The sequence below is a fragment of the Scyliorhinus torazame genome, chromosome 3 (genome assembly GCF_047496885.1).
Source record: "Scyliorhinus torazame isolate Kashiwa2021f chromosome 3, sScyTor2.1, whole genome shotgun sequence".
Taxonomy (NCBI): domain Eukaryota; kingdom Metazoa; phylum Chordata; class Chondrichthyes; order Carcharhiniformes; family Scyliorhinidae; genus Scyliorhinus; species Scyliorhinus torazame.
Window position 1 is genome coordinate 3,781,901 of NC_092709.1, and position 13,756 is coordinate 3,795,656.

The window sequence follows — 13,756 nt, forward strand, 5'->3', positions numbered from 1 at the left end:
CGTGGTTGGGCCGGCTGGAACCACTGACAGGTGGGGCAGTTGAGCACTGTGTTGGCGATGTCGTCATTGATGCCGGGCCAGTACACTGCCTCTCGGGCCCGTCGGCGGCACTTCTCCACGTCAAGATGGCCCTCGTGTAGCTGTTCCAAGACAAGCTGGTGCATGCTGTGCGGGATAACAATGCGGTCCAGCTTCAGGAGGACACCATCGACTACCACCAGATCGTCTTTGATGTTGTAGAACTGCGGGCATTGGCCCTTGAGCCACCCGTCTGTTAGGTGGCGCATGACACGCTGTAGCAGGGGGTCAGCCGCAGTCTTGCGTCGAATTTGGACGAGGCGTTCATCCGTGGCAGGTAGATTGGAGGCCACGAAGGCCACATGGGCGTCAACCTGGCAGACGAATCCCGCTGGGTCACACGGGGTGTTGACTGCCCTGGACAGAGCGTCGGCTATGATCAGGTCTTTGCCCGGGTTGTATACGAGCTGGAAGTCGTATCGCTGGAGTTTGAGCAGAATGCGCTGGAGGCGAGGCGTCATGTCGTTCAAGTCTTTTTGTATTATATTGACCAGCGGGCGATGGTCGGTCTCGACGGTGAATTGGGGAAAGCCGTACACATAATCATGAAACTTGACGACACCAGTCAAAAGGCCTAGGCACTCCTTTTCTATCTGTGCGTAGCACTGTTCCGTGGGGGTCATGGCGCGTGATGCATATGTAACGGGGGCCCATGATGAGGCCTCATCGCATTGCAGGAGCACTGCCCCAATGCCAGATTGGCTGGCATCGGTCGAAATTTTTGTCTCTTTCGCTGGATCAAAAAAGGCCAATACCGGGGCCGTGGTAAGTTTGGTTTTAAGTTCTCTCCATTCGCGCTCGTGGGCAGGAAGCCATTGGAAGTCTGTCGTCTTCCTGACCAGGTTCCTGAGAGCTGCGGTGTGAGAGGCGAGGTTAGGGATGAGCTGAAGTTGACCATGCCCAGAAATCGGAGGACCGCCTTCTTGTCCTCTGGCGTTTCCATGGCTGTGATGGCAGCCACCTTGTCCGCGTCCAGCCGCACACCCAACTGGGAGATGTGGTCCCCTAGGAACTTGTGTTCCATCTAGCCGAAGGAGCATTTGGCTCTGTTGAGGCGTAGGCCCTGCTCCCGTGTGCGTTTGAACACGCGCTGGAGGCGACTGATATGCTCCAGCGGGGTGGTGGACCAAATGATTATGTCGTCGACATAGACAGAACACCTTCAATGCCTTCCATCATTTGTTCCATGATCCTGTGGAACACTTCTGACGCCAATATGATCCCAAACGGCAGCCTGTTGTAACAATATCTGCCAAAAGGGGTGTTCAAGGTACACAGTTTCCTGCTGGATCTGTCTAGTTGAATTTGCCAGAATCCTTTCGAGGCGTCAAGTTTGGTGAAGAGCTTGGCGTGAGCCATCTCGCATGTGATCTCTTCGCGCTTAGGGATTGGGTAATGCTCCCTCATTATGTTGCGATTCAGATCATTTGGACCAATGCAGATTCTGAGCTCGCCGGAAGGCTTTTTTACGCACACCATGGAACTGACCCAGTCGGTTGGTTCTGTAATTCTGGAGATCACTCCTTGGTCTTGGAGGTCCTGCAGCTGCTGCTTGAGGCGGTCCTTGAGGGGTGCTGGGACTTTGCGAGGTGCATGCACCACAGGCGTGGCGTTCTGTTTGAGTAGGATCTTGTAAGTATATGGGAGCGTGCCCATGCCTTCGAAGACGTCGTGGTGCTGGTCGATGATGGCGTTGAGTTGCGTCCTGAAGTCAGCATCCTGGAAGGCAGATGTGTCATCAGGAGAGATAGAGTGAACTCTTTGAACGAGGTTTCGCAGCTTGCACGCTTGTGCGCCAAGCAGAGAGTCCGTTGAGGAGCCCACGATCTCGAAAGGAAGGATGGCTTTTCGTGACTTGTGCGTCACTTCGAGTTGGCATGATGTTGCCATTGTAGTCCAATAGCTGGCAGGCCAATGGAAGAATGGTTGGTTTGACACGAAGGCTTTGGAAAGCAGACCATGCTATGAGATTGGCGGAGGCACCAGTGTCCAGGCGGAATCGTATTTGGGACCGGTTGGCTGTCAGGGTGGCACACCACTCATCGTCTGGATCGATGCTGTATACCGACAGCGGCTGGTGTCTTTGCTTCGGGGACAGCCTGTTTTTCGTTACGACACCGACTCGAAAAGGCGCCTTCGGGTCCTCGGTGTCACTGCTGTGTGGGAGGTCGGAATCGGACTCGGTGACCGTGGGTTGAATTGCCCGAACATTCCTGCGAGGCTGGCTGAAGCGATATGAATTGGAAGGCTGAGCTGCTCGACAGAAGGCAGCATAGTGGCCAAGTCTTCCACATCGCAGGCATTGTCGAGATTTTGCGGAGCATTGCCGCTTTAAATGGGTGGAGCCACAGTTGCTGCACGTCGTGACGTCAGCACTTTCGCTGCGCCACCGCGCATGCGCGGTGCGGTCCTGCGTGGTGCACGCCTGCGCATTACGTTCCTCCACCTCGCCGTCCCCTCGTTTGGTGCGTACAAGCGCGGGAGTCCGCGAAAAGCGCGCAAAATGGCCGCCCTCATCCAGGCTGAGGCCCTGGAGGTGCTCAATCACTCGGACCCGTTCCGCCTCGTGGGGACCTTGCCGCGCCGATTCAGCCGCTTGTATATGGGATTACCGACTGGTGGCATTTTCATGTAGGACACAGGTCTCGATGGCGGTCGCTAGGGTGAGTTGCTTTACTTTGAGGAGATGCTGACGTAGGGGGTCCGACTGAACACCAAAAATGATCTGGTCGCGTATCATGGAGTCGGAGGTGGGCCTGTAGCTGCAAGATTGCGCAAGGATGCGGAGGTGCGTTAGAAAGGATTGTAAAGGTTCATCCTTACCCTGCAAACGCTGCTGGGACACGTAGCGTTCAAAACTTTCATTCACCTCTACGCTGCAGTGAGTGTCAAATTTGAGGAGAACCGTCTTGAACTTCATCATGTCTTCGTCGTCTGCAAAGGTGAGAGAGTTGAAAATGTGGATGGCATGGTCCCCGGCCGTGGAGAGGAGAAGAGCAATCTTTCTGGTGTCCGAGGCGCCCTCCCTGTCTGTGGCTTCGAGGAAGAACTGGAAGCGCTGTTTAAAAATCTTCCAGTTGGCCCCAAGGTTGCCGGCGATGCGGAGCGGCGGCGGCGGGCTGATGTTGTCCACGTTGCAGGATGACGGAATGCTGGCGGAAGGCAAATCACTTGCAGGTAGGTCTAAGTGCTAGTATGCAACCACCCCTGGTATCATGATGTGTTGGGTGTTCTGGATCACATACAGGTCACCAACACTTGATGTAGTGCAACACTATTTTATTAAAAGGTTAACTATTTAAACATACTTGAACTGTGGGTAAATACGATACTAGCTTTAACTAAAGACCTTTGCCTTGTCCTAACCAGTTGATGCACTCAGCACATGGTGAATGTCTGTGTTGCAGGCTGTGAGCTCTGTTAACCTAGCTAGCTGCTACTCGAATGGGCGGGAACTCTGATGCCCCCTGTCTTTATAGTGCGTGTGCTCTCACTGGTGATTGGCTGCGGTGTTGTGTGTGTTGATTGGTCCCACTGTGTGTCCATCAGTGTGTGTCTGCACCATGATATACTGGTGTATATTATGACAATGATTATTTTGTGGGGGAAAATACATAAAATCTGATGCAAGCAATTTGATAATTGTCTAAGAGAGTATTAAAATGTAAATATATAATTCAGGACCTAGTGAGTTATAGAACATCCATCACTGATACTCACTTGTCTGTAGTGCAGAGTCTGTGGGGCCCATCGGGGAGTTAAATATGGTGGCAGGTATGTCTAAAGCATTGTAATCATCAATGCCATAAATCTAAATGGGGTGAGATGGAGAAAAGTGTCAAAATTCGAGTTCACTTGTAAATTACACAGAAAATAAACCATTGTTCCATGTCAGGTATTGAAGTCATCACAGATGGTACTTGATGCCACTCAAGTGGGTAACCAGCCAATCAGTACGCTTCTTTGGGCAAGGGTTAGTGAAAATCATTGTTTGGGGAAAGAGATAGAGAACTACTTGCAGATGAGGTGTTTTTCAAACTGGTGGACACAACATTTACTGTTGGCTGGCGTTCGGTGTATTCAACCAACAGTGACCTTTCCCAACTTGGGCATATCCCAGCCAGCGCCTGCAATGGTGAAATCCGGAATGGAACTGAGGAATATTGTTCCCAACTTGTTTCAAAGAAATGTAACCAGACCTTTCCGCGAAGTTGGGAAGCATTTTTTTCACACAAATGTGGAAGATATCTGGAACACTCTCACAAAAGGAACAGATACTGGTCAGAATTCTCTTTTCCCGCCGGAAGCGCAGCCCCCCCCCCCCGGGCTTCCCGGAGGCGTGGGCTGGCTTCAATGGGAAATCCCATTGACAGGCAGCAGGAAGAGAAAGTGCGCCACTGAGTGGGAGAACCCCACCCAGTATCTCAATTAATCATTTTAAATCTGAGATTAATAGAATTTTTTTAAGCCTTGGATATTATGGGATGTGGAGTTAAGGTACAGAAAATCCCTGATCTCATTAAACAGTGGGACAGGACCGATGGGCTGAATGGGCTTCTCCCGTTCCTACATACCCAGTGAACTACACCCCAATCTGATATCAAGCATCTTTCAAAGATTTAATTTCAAGATGCAAGTCATGGCAGGGACCTCAACGTCAACACCGTGGTTTGCTCCTCTTGCTCCATGTGGGAAGCCTGGAACATTTACACTGCCCAGGGCCAGCATGTGTGCAGGAAATGTCTCCAGCTCCAGGAAACCCAGATTTCAGAGCTGGAGCGGCGGCTGGGGACACTGTGGAATATCCACGTGGTGGGGAGTGCCGTGGATATCAAGTATAGCGAGGTGGTCGCACTGCATGCACAGACTCACTGGCAGAAAGGAAATAGGTGACCACAAGGCAGAGCAAGGGAGCTGGGCAGGCAGGGCAGGAATTCCCAACCTCTCCATTACAGTTTGGGGGTCTATGAAAAATGCCGAGTAATGTTTTTGCCCCTTGCTGTTTCTCAGCTCGAACCATAGATTCCACATTGTCGGAGCTAATGTCCTCCCTCACTATTGAGTCAATTTTCTCTGCCACTCCACTGCTTTATCCTTTTTTCTATCCTTCCTAAATACTAGTGTACTCTGGATGATCAGTTCCCAGCCCTAGTCACCCTACAGCCAAGTCTCCATAATCCCAATTATGTCATACCCATTTACATCTATTTGCGCGATTAGTTATCCACTTTATTGTGAATGCTCCGCACGTTAAGGCACAAAGCTTTTAAGCTTGCCTTTTTCACAATACTTGTCCCGCTCCCAATATTTTTCACTTTGGCCCTGTTTGAATCGGGCCCTTGTTTGCTCTGCCTATCACTTTTCTTATTTCCCTTTCTGCCTTTAGTTTTTGTCCTTGTTTCATCTTTCCTTGACTCTTTGCATAGGTTCCCACCCTCCCCCCTGCCATTTAGTTTAAACCCTCCCGAACCACTCTATCAAACACTTCCCTTAGAACATCGTTCCCAGTCCTGCCCAGTTATAACACGTCTGGTTTGTACTGGTCCCACCTCCCCCTGAACCAGTCCCAATTCCCCAGGAATCTGAAACCCTCCCCCTGACACCATCCCTTCAGCCCCCTACTCATCCGATATATCCTGCTCTGACTAACATGCCACTGATAATAATCCTGAGATCACTAACCTAGAGGTCCGACTTTTCAACTTTCTTCCCAACTCCCTATACTCTGGTTTTAGGACCTCATCCCTTTTTTACCTATGTCTTTTGTACCGATGTGTACCACGAGTACTGGCTGTTCACCCTCCCCCTCCAGAATGCCCTGTACCCGCTCCGAGACATCCTTGACCCTAGCACTGGGGAGGCACCATACCATCCTGGAGTCTCGTTTACGGCCACAGAAGCGCCTATTTATTCCTCTTACAATTGAATCCCCGATAATTATTGCATTCCCACACTTTTTACTCCTCCCTCTGCAGCAAATGGCGAAGCAGACTCGTTGGGCCAAATGGTCTAATTCTGCTCCTTAATTTTATGAACCTATGAACGTTGGATCGTGAGAGGCCAGAAAGGTATCTGTTTATGAGGTTCATTGCCAAATGTTAAAGCCCCTGTGAAGCACCTCGAGACATTTTTACTCAAGATTGTAAGTTTTTGGTGAATTTTTTTTTAAAAAACTGTTTTTTAAAAATTCACTGGTTAAGATGATGCAGATATTTAGTAATAACCATACAACTTCCATCATGTTTAAAATGTTGTGACAATAATTCAGTAAAACTGGTTTATTGTAATCGTGTGTGATGTGCTGACAGTTTCGTAACCATATCTACCACAGGAGCAGCAGAGAAATATTAAATGTTGACGATTTAAGTTCCTCTGTATCTTCTTAGTTTTTGAACTGGTGAAGTGGGTGAGAATGACTGGAGAGATGGAACTCTTTTCATTTCAAGCACCTAGAGAGAGCCACAAACAATCCCACACCAGACCTGATGACGATTAAAGTTCCTGCAACAAATGCCTCAGTTTCGGTCTCAGTCTGACTTACCCCACCAGCTATTAATGGGCAAGATTGTTAATTTGTAATGAATTTGCAGCATGTTTGTGTTGCATTCTGCATTCTCTCAGAGCGGTGAAAACTCATTCTGTGCAGGGGCAGCACAGGAGACTGCAGCGAAGTGAAAGGGTAGATCCTAAACCACAATAACATTTCAAATTGCTTCTGAATTCAGCTGATGATTGACATGAGTTTAGATCTCATAACACAGGAGGCCATTCAGCCTATCAAGCCTATAAAAGACCTTCCCATTTGGCCAACACTTCTGCTCCTTCAGAAAGTTATTATGGAATCTGCTTCCATCGCCCTTTCAGGCAGCGACTTCCAGATCACAATGTCCCATTAACATTTCTTCCTATCTCCCGCTCTGGTTCTTTTGCCAATGGTCTTAAATCTGTCCCCCTGGTAACCAACCCTCCTGTCACTGGAATTAAGTTTCTTGAGGGTCCTAGATTCGATTCCCAGCTTGGGTCGCTGTCTGTGCGGAGTCTGCACGTTCTCCCCGTGTCTGCGTGGGTTTCCCCCGGGTGCTCCGGTTTTCTCCCACAAGTCCCGAAAGACGTGCTTGTTAGGTGAATTGGACATTCTGAATTCTCTCTCTGTGTACCCGAACTGGCGCCGGAATGTGGCGACGAGGGGATTTCACAGTAACTTCATTGCAGTGTTAATGTAAGCCTACTTGTGAGAATAAAGATTATTATCTTATTTACCCTGTCAAATCGTTCAGAATTTTGAACACCGCTCCTTAAAAGTTGTAAATATTTAGGTTTATCAGGACTGAATGAGATGCAAACCAGAGACACGGAATGACATTGCACTGTTTGGAAAACTGGAGTGCGTTTACAAACTGAAAGGTGTAATGTGTCACAAGATAGGAAAGCTCTGCCACTTACACCAGGAACTCCAAGTCGATATGTATCCTCATCACCCATCATCAGCCTAGGGAAGGAAGCAAAAAAAATGAATACAAAAACACACAGGAACATTTCAGAAACTGTGTTGCGGTTATTTTAAAATCAGGTTAAGGTTACAAAATCAAAACAGAGTCCGTTTTACACATTCATGCAAATCCAGTAACAATGTTAAACCCAATGGAAAAGAACTTGAATTTCTATAGCACCTTTCAGCTTGTCCCAAACCACTTCACAGCTAATTAAATATTTCTGAAGCATAGTTACTGCTGTAGCGCTATAAATACGGCAGATGGTTCATGCACACGCACAGCAAGATTCCACAAGAAGCACTGAGATAATGACCATAATCTGCTTTTAAGTGATGTTGAGGGATACATATTGGGCAGACTACTGGGGGGAAACTCACTTGCTCTTCTTCACAATAGTGTCACGGGAAATAACATATCGAACTGAGCAGGCAAGTGGGGTCTCAGTTGAACATTTTACCTGACAAACGGCACCTCCGACAGAGCAGCACTCCCTCCATTCTGCTCTGGCAGCATCAGTCTGAATTATGTATTCAAGTCTGTGCATTCAATATTTATGACAATTCTCCCTTGTCTACTTCTTGTGGATGTTGCTGCCCCCAAGCCCCCGGAACTGCTTCCCCAAGTTCCCCCATTTCTCTGCCTTTCTTTAAAAACCTTCTCCAGAAGTAACCCTATGGCCAGGTTTTTCTTAAACTCTCTCTTTGTGGATGAGCGTTGCCTCTGCAGACATCTCTCTGCCTTAATGTTAAAGGGGGCTGCAGAAATGGAGACACTGTTTCACTCTCCGATGTGCCCTATCCTGAGATAGAACAGGGAGGTGGAGCTGAATTGGTTTAACTATGAGTGGAAAACTCACTCACATTCACATCAGCTGTGAGACATTAACCCGCGATTCCAAATAGTAATCTTAACAAGTCACTAACTCCAGCAGGAGGAGGGGAAATGGGGCAGGTTGAAATGATCATTTTCACTCATGACATCAGATTACTATTGCCGGCAATAGTTAACACTGAAAAGATCCAGACAAATCCTTGGTGCAAGATAGGATTGAATGTCCCAAATCTACTCAGTCAGGCAGCTCCTTCTGCAGCCAGCAGGCTGACTTTATCTTCATTCAGAGAAATGGGCGGCACGGTAGCACAGTGGTTAGCACTTTTGCTTCACAGCACCAGGGTCCCAGGTTCGATTCCCGGCTTGGGTCAGTGTCTGTGCGGAGTCTGCACGTTCTCCCCGTGTCTGCGTGGGTTTCCTCCGGGTGCTCTGGTTTCCTCCCACAAGTCCCGAAAGACGTGCTGTTAGGTGAATTGGACATTCTGAATTCTCCCTCTGTGTACCCGAACAGGCACCGGAGTGTGGTGACTAGGTGCTTTTCACAGTAACTTTATTGCTATTATTATTATTATAATTCGAAATAGGGATGTGGGAGTTGCTCTGTTTACAACTTAACAGCGCTGAGTAATGGCGGAGGGAAGGTGAGAATGGATTTCCTGAGTTCCACCTATTGAGGGTAATGGAGAAGGTTCACAGCGAGATGATTAATACCCAATAACAGCCGCTGGAAGCCACAGACTACCTTCCAATAATCGCCCTGGGCCACTGAGGGTGCATTCCACACCCACAAGTCGGCAGCCTTTCGACTCCCAGGTTCGCCTTCGGAACGTGCTCGATAAAACATCAACTGCAGCTTACGTTGGGTTTGAGGCTGTCATCTCAACCAATCAGTGCTGGAGGGTGGGAGGTCCGACCAGCTCGTGGCTGAGGTGATGTTGGGCTGGTCAGACGGACATGGTCCCAATGCCAGAAGCGGCTCAATGACCTAACAAGGGTGGAGTGAGACCTCAGTATGTGCAATCTTGTGTCAGTGTTGCAGGGCACACTCCTGAATTCAGGAGGAAAGAGAGTTTGGCTGGAGCTTCAAGGCAGAATGGCAGCTGTCAGCGACAATGTAATTGCACATTTAAAGCTTTGTTCCAATTTCAGGATGGGTGGTTGGCAGAATGAACATATGTCAGATGAGCACAGCATCTAGGCATGCACACACTGAGCTACTAATGGACAACACAGCATGCCGTTGAATAACCTGTAACTGCCAATGAGTGCACCCATAGACATCTTTTGAGAATGCCCATCTCTCAGATACCTTTTGACCATGCGAGTCTGCCAGGTACAAAGTTTAGCCTCAGCAGAGCCATCAGCTGCTGAAAAGGCCTCCATCTCATATGGTTTTAAAATGGATAGTCTGTTCATTCAAATAAGCACTCCCAGCAGTAACAGATCTACTAAGCTGAAGGTTCAGCTGTAGCTTTTAAACCTGCCCCAACAAGCTTCCCCATAAAAAACAGAAACCACACATGGCGTGCATCTATCTCTAAAGGTGTACTATAGCATTCACACCATATTATGGCAGTCAGTTATGTCCTTAATGACCTTAAATACACTATTCATTTACATAATGTGGGTGGGGTTCCATTTTTAAGCCCCTATTATGTGGAATACACCCTAAAACTGGCGGGAACACTGCACAACATCACAATGCCCAATAATACATTTATGGATGCGGAGAACACTCCCAATTCGCCATACATTTTCAAAGCAAACAGTGAATCAAATTCAGTTTATTTACCTTCTTCTAAACCGTCTCTATAAACCACGGCAAAGAGAACTCATGAATAGAACGGCAGCAAAGTCTCCTGACAACAGCACGATTATTCCTCTGGAAAAATGGAAGTGTAGGATAGTTAATCAAGAATCTACATAGCTCTACCTTAAAAATATTCGAATAATCTGCTTCCACCGTCTTTTGAGGAAGAGATTTCCAAAGAGAAAATAATTCTCCTTCTCTCTGCCTTAAATGGGGCGACCCCTTATTTTTAAACAGTGACCCCGTGTTTTAGATTCTCCCACAAGTGGAAACACCCTCTCCACATCCACCCTGTCAATACCCCTCAGCATCTTGTATGTTTCAATCAAATCACCTCTTACTCTTCTAAACTCCAGCAGATACAAGCCTAACCTTTCCTCACAAGACAGCTCACCCATTCCTGGTAATGGTCTGGTCAACCTCCGAACTGCTTCAAAATATTTACATTCCATAAATAAGTAAAGTAATACTGTACACAATACTCCAAATGTGACCTCATCAGCATCCTGTACAACCGAAGCATAACCTCCTTACGTTTGTATTTCACTCTCCTAATAATAAATGATAACATTCTATTTGCCTTGTTTACCGCCTGCTGTACCTGCACGCTTACCTTCAGTGGCTGGTGTACGAGAACACCCGGGTCTCGTTGCACATTCCCCTCTCCTAATTAATGGCCATTCAGACTTGGGTGCCTGACTGTCTTCTTGTTTTTGCTTCCAAAGTGAATAACATCATATTTATCCAAATCAAACTGCATCTGCCATACATTTACCCACTCGCTCAAGTAAATTAGATGAATTGTAAACAGTTGAGGCCCCAGCACCGATCCCTGTGACACACCACTGGTTACATCCTGCCAACCAGAAAATGACCCATTTCTGCCAACTCTCTGTATCCTGTTAGCTGGCTAATCTTCTATCCATGCCAATATGTTATCCCCCACCCTGCTTTCTAGAACAATTTTTGATGAGGCACCTTAGTTGGGGGAATACACCCTATAATGTACTGTAATACTCCAGTCATTGATTGTAAAATGGTTCTCCAGCCTAGCCTCACTTTCCAGTTGTGAATCTGCAGCCCTTATTGCTATGGCACTTCATGTACCAGTGCAGTTAACAGTTATTTTATGTTATGAGGGTTTCAGCCTCCACCACCCTTTCAGTGAGCTCCAGACCATCTCCATTCTCTTGGTGAAACATTTTCCATTGAATTCCCTCCAAATCTCCCACATCTGACCGCTCTCTGCTCCCTGGTCATGGACACCTCAACTAAGGGGAACTGGTCCACCCTATCCACTCTATCCAGACCTCACATATGAATTAGAAGCAGTAATAGGCCATTCGGCCCCTCGTGTCTGCTCTGCCATTTGAGAAGATCATGGCTGACCTGATTATGGGCTCTTACTTTCCTGTCTATCTACGATACCATTTTGCTTCCTCGGCTGCCAAGCATCTATCTGACTCAGCCTTCAGAATATCAATGACCTTGTCCCTGTCTCAACTGCTCATTGGGGAAGCGAATGCCACAGACTAACCAACCTCGGAGAAAACAAATTCTCATCTCCATCTTAAATGGGAGACACCTCATCATTCAACGATGTCCCCTGGTTCTAGTCTCTCCCACAAGGGGAAACACCCTTTCAGCACCCACGCTGTCAAGCCCCTTATACGTTTCAATAAGATCACCTCTCAATCTTGCTGTGTAGATTTTCCTGTACCAGCCTCCCTGAACAGGCGCCGGAATGTGGCGACTAGGGGCTTTTCACAGTAACTTCACTGAAGCCTACTTGTGACAATAAGCGATTATTATTAGATATTGGCTGTGACACTTCCTGCATTAGAACAGTAACTGCACTTCCAAAATAATTAATTGGCTGTAACTCATTTGGGGAAAATCTCTCGCAAAAAACACGTTGAAAAATTTCCGCCAAAGCTCGGTGAAAAAATGTCAGTTTGTAGAAGCCTCGACATCATTAACAACTGACAGCACAGCGGTGTACCCAGGGTGTACATCTGAGGAGGTTTCACACTGATTTTAAATTGAGCATGAGAACGTTGCTCCTGAATATAATCAAAATAGATCCTTCAGGAATTCAACAATTCTGGGATTGGGCAGTGCTTATTGTCAATTCTGCAATGAAATGTCATCAATTTAAAAACCTGATCCAGCGGAGAATCAAGCCCGAAATCAGGTGCAACGCAGCTTTGACAAAGAGTCATCCAGACTGGAAACGTTAGCTGCCTTCTTCCACCGCAGACGCTGTCAGACCGGCTGAGATTCCTAATTAATGGCCATTCAGACTTGGGTGCCTGACTGTCTTCTTGTTTTTGCTTCCAAAGTGAATAACCTCATATTTATCCAAATCAAACTGCATCTGCCATACATTTGCCCACTCGCTCAAGTAAATTAGATGAATTGTAAACAGTTGAGGCCCCAGCACCGATCCCTGTGACACACCACTGGTTACATCCTGCCAACCAGAAAAACAAAAACAGCATTTCCTGTTTTTGCCTCAGATTCCAGCATCCACAGTAATTTGCTTTAATCTTGCTAGTCTCTTATTTGGGATCATGAATTGGATTTAATTTTTGAACTTGAATTGGTTTCTGGAGCAAGCACAGAGATGGATTAAGGGATTTCCCTGGCTACTCTGTGTATTAGTTTTGTAACTCTTTGAAAGAAATAAAAATTAAACCCAGAAAATGCGACAGTTTCCAGTCCAGCACAAATACAAACATGACTTTACAATAAAGAAGTCCAAAGGAATTCTGTACAACATGCTTTCTCCTTGTGGGTTATTATGCTCAGTGTTAGAAATGGATAAATGTTGATGATATTGATTTTGTTTGACAGACCAGTGACCTGTTCATAAGACCATAAAACGTAGGTGCAGAAGTCAGTCATTCGGCCCATCGAGTCTGCTCCGCCATTCAATGAGATCCTGACTGATCTGATGTGATCATTCTCAACTCCACTTTCCCGCCTTATCCCCATAACCCTCAATTCCCTCACTGATTAAAAATCTACCTGTCTCAGCCTTGAACATACTTAACGACCCAGCCTCTACAGCTCTCTGCGGTGAAGAATTCCACAGATTCACTCCCCTGTGAGAGAAGAAATTCCTCCTCATCTTAAATGGGTGACCACTTACTCTGAGATTATACCCTCTAGACTCTCCCACAAGAGGAAACAACCTCTCAGCATCGACCCTGTCAAACCCTCTGAGAATCTGATATGTCTCAATAAGGTCATCTCTCATTCTTCTGAACTCCAGTGAGTACACGCCCAACCTACTCAACCTCTCCTCATAGTGAATCCCTCTCTACCCCTTCTCAGGACTGCCTCCAATGCCAGTCTCTCTTTCATTAGATAAAGGAACCAAAACTGTTCACAGTTTTCCAGGTGTGGTCTAACTGGTGTCTTGTACAGTTTTAGCAAGACTTACTTATTTTTTAATTCCATTCCCTTTGAAATAAAGGCCAACATTCCATTAACCTTCCCTGCTGAATTTGCATGCTAGCTTTTTTGTGATTTATACACG

At 46.9% G+C, this 13,756-nt stretch overlaps 1 protein-coding gene across 2 annotated transcripts in view; it reads right to left on the reverse strand.

The window, feature by feature from the left end:
* Positions 1-13,756, reverse strand: part of LOC140408253 (nuclear factor NF-kappa-B p105 subunit-like) — a 128,654-nt gene that overhangs the window by 94,998 nt on the left and 19,900 nt on the right. The window contains exons 2-4 of one of the 2 annotated variants that reach the window (XM_072495207.1): positions 10,195-10,284; positions 7,522-7,567; positions 3,799-3,889 (exon numbers count right to left, since the gene is read on the reverse strand). In XM_072495207.1, coding sequence (XP_072351308.1) covers positions 3,799-3,889; positions 7,522-7,563 — 133 coding nt within the window. In that variant the 5' untranslated portion in view covers positions 7,564-7,567; positions 10,195-10,284. The remainder of the gene's footprint in view (positions 1-3,798; positions 3,890-7,521; positions 7,568-10,194; positions 10,285-13,756) is intronic. The other variant, XM_072495208.1, reaches the window with a different exon arrangement.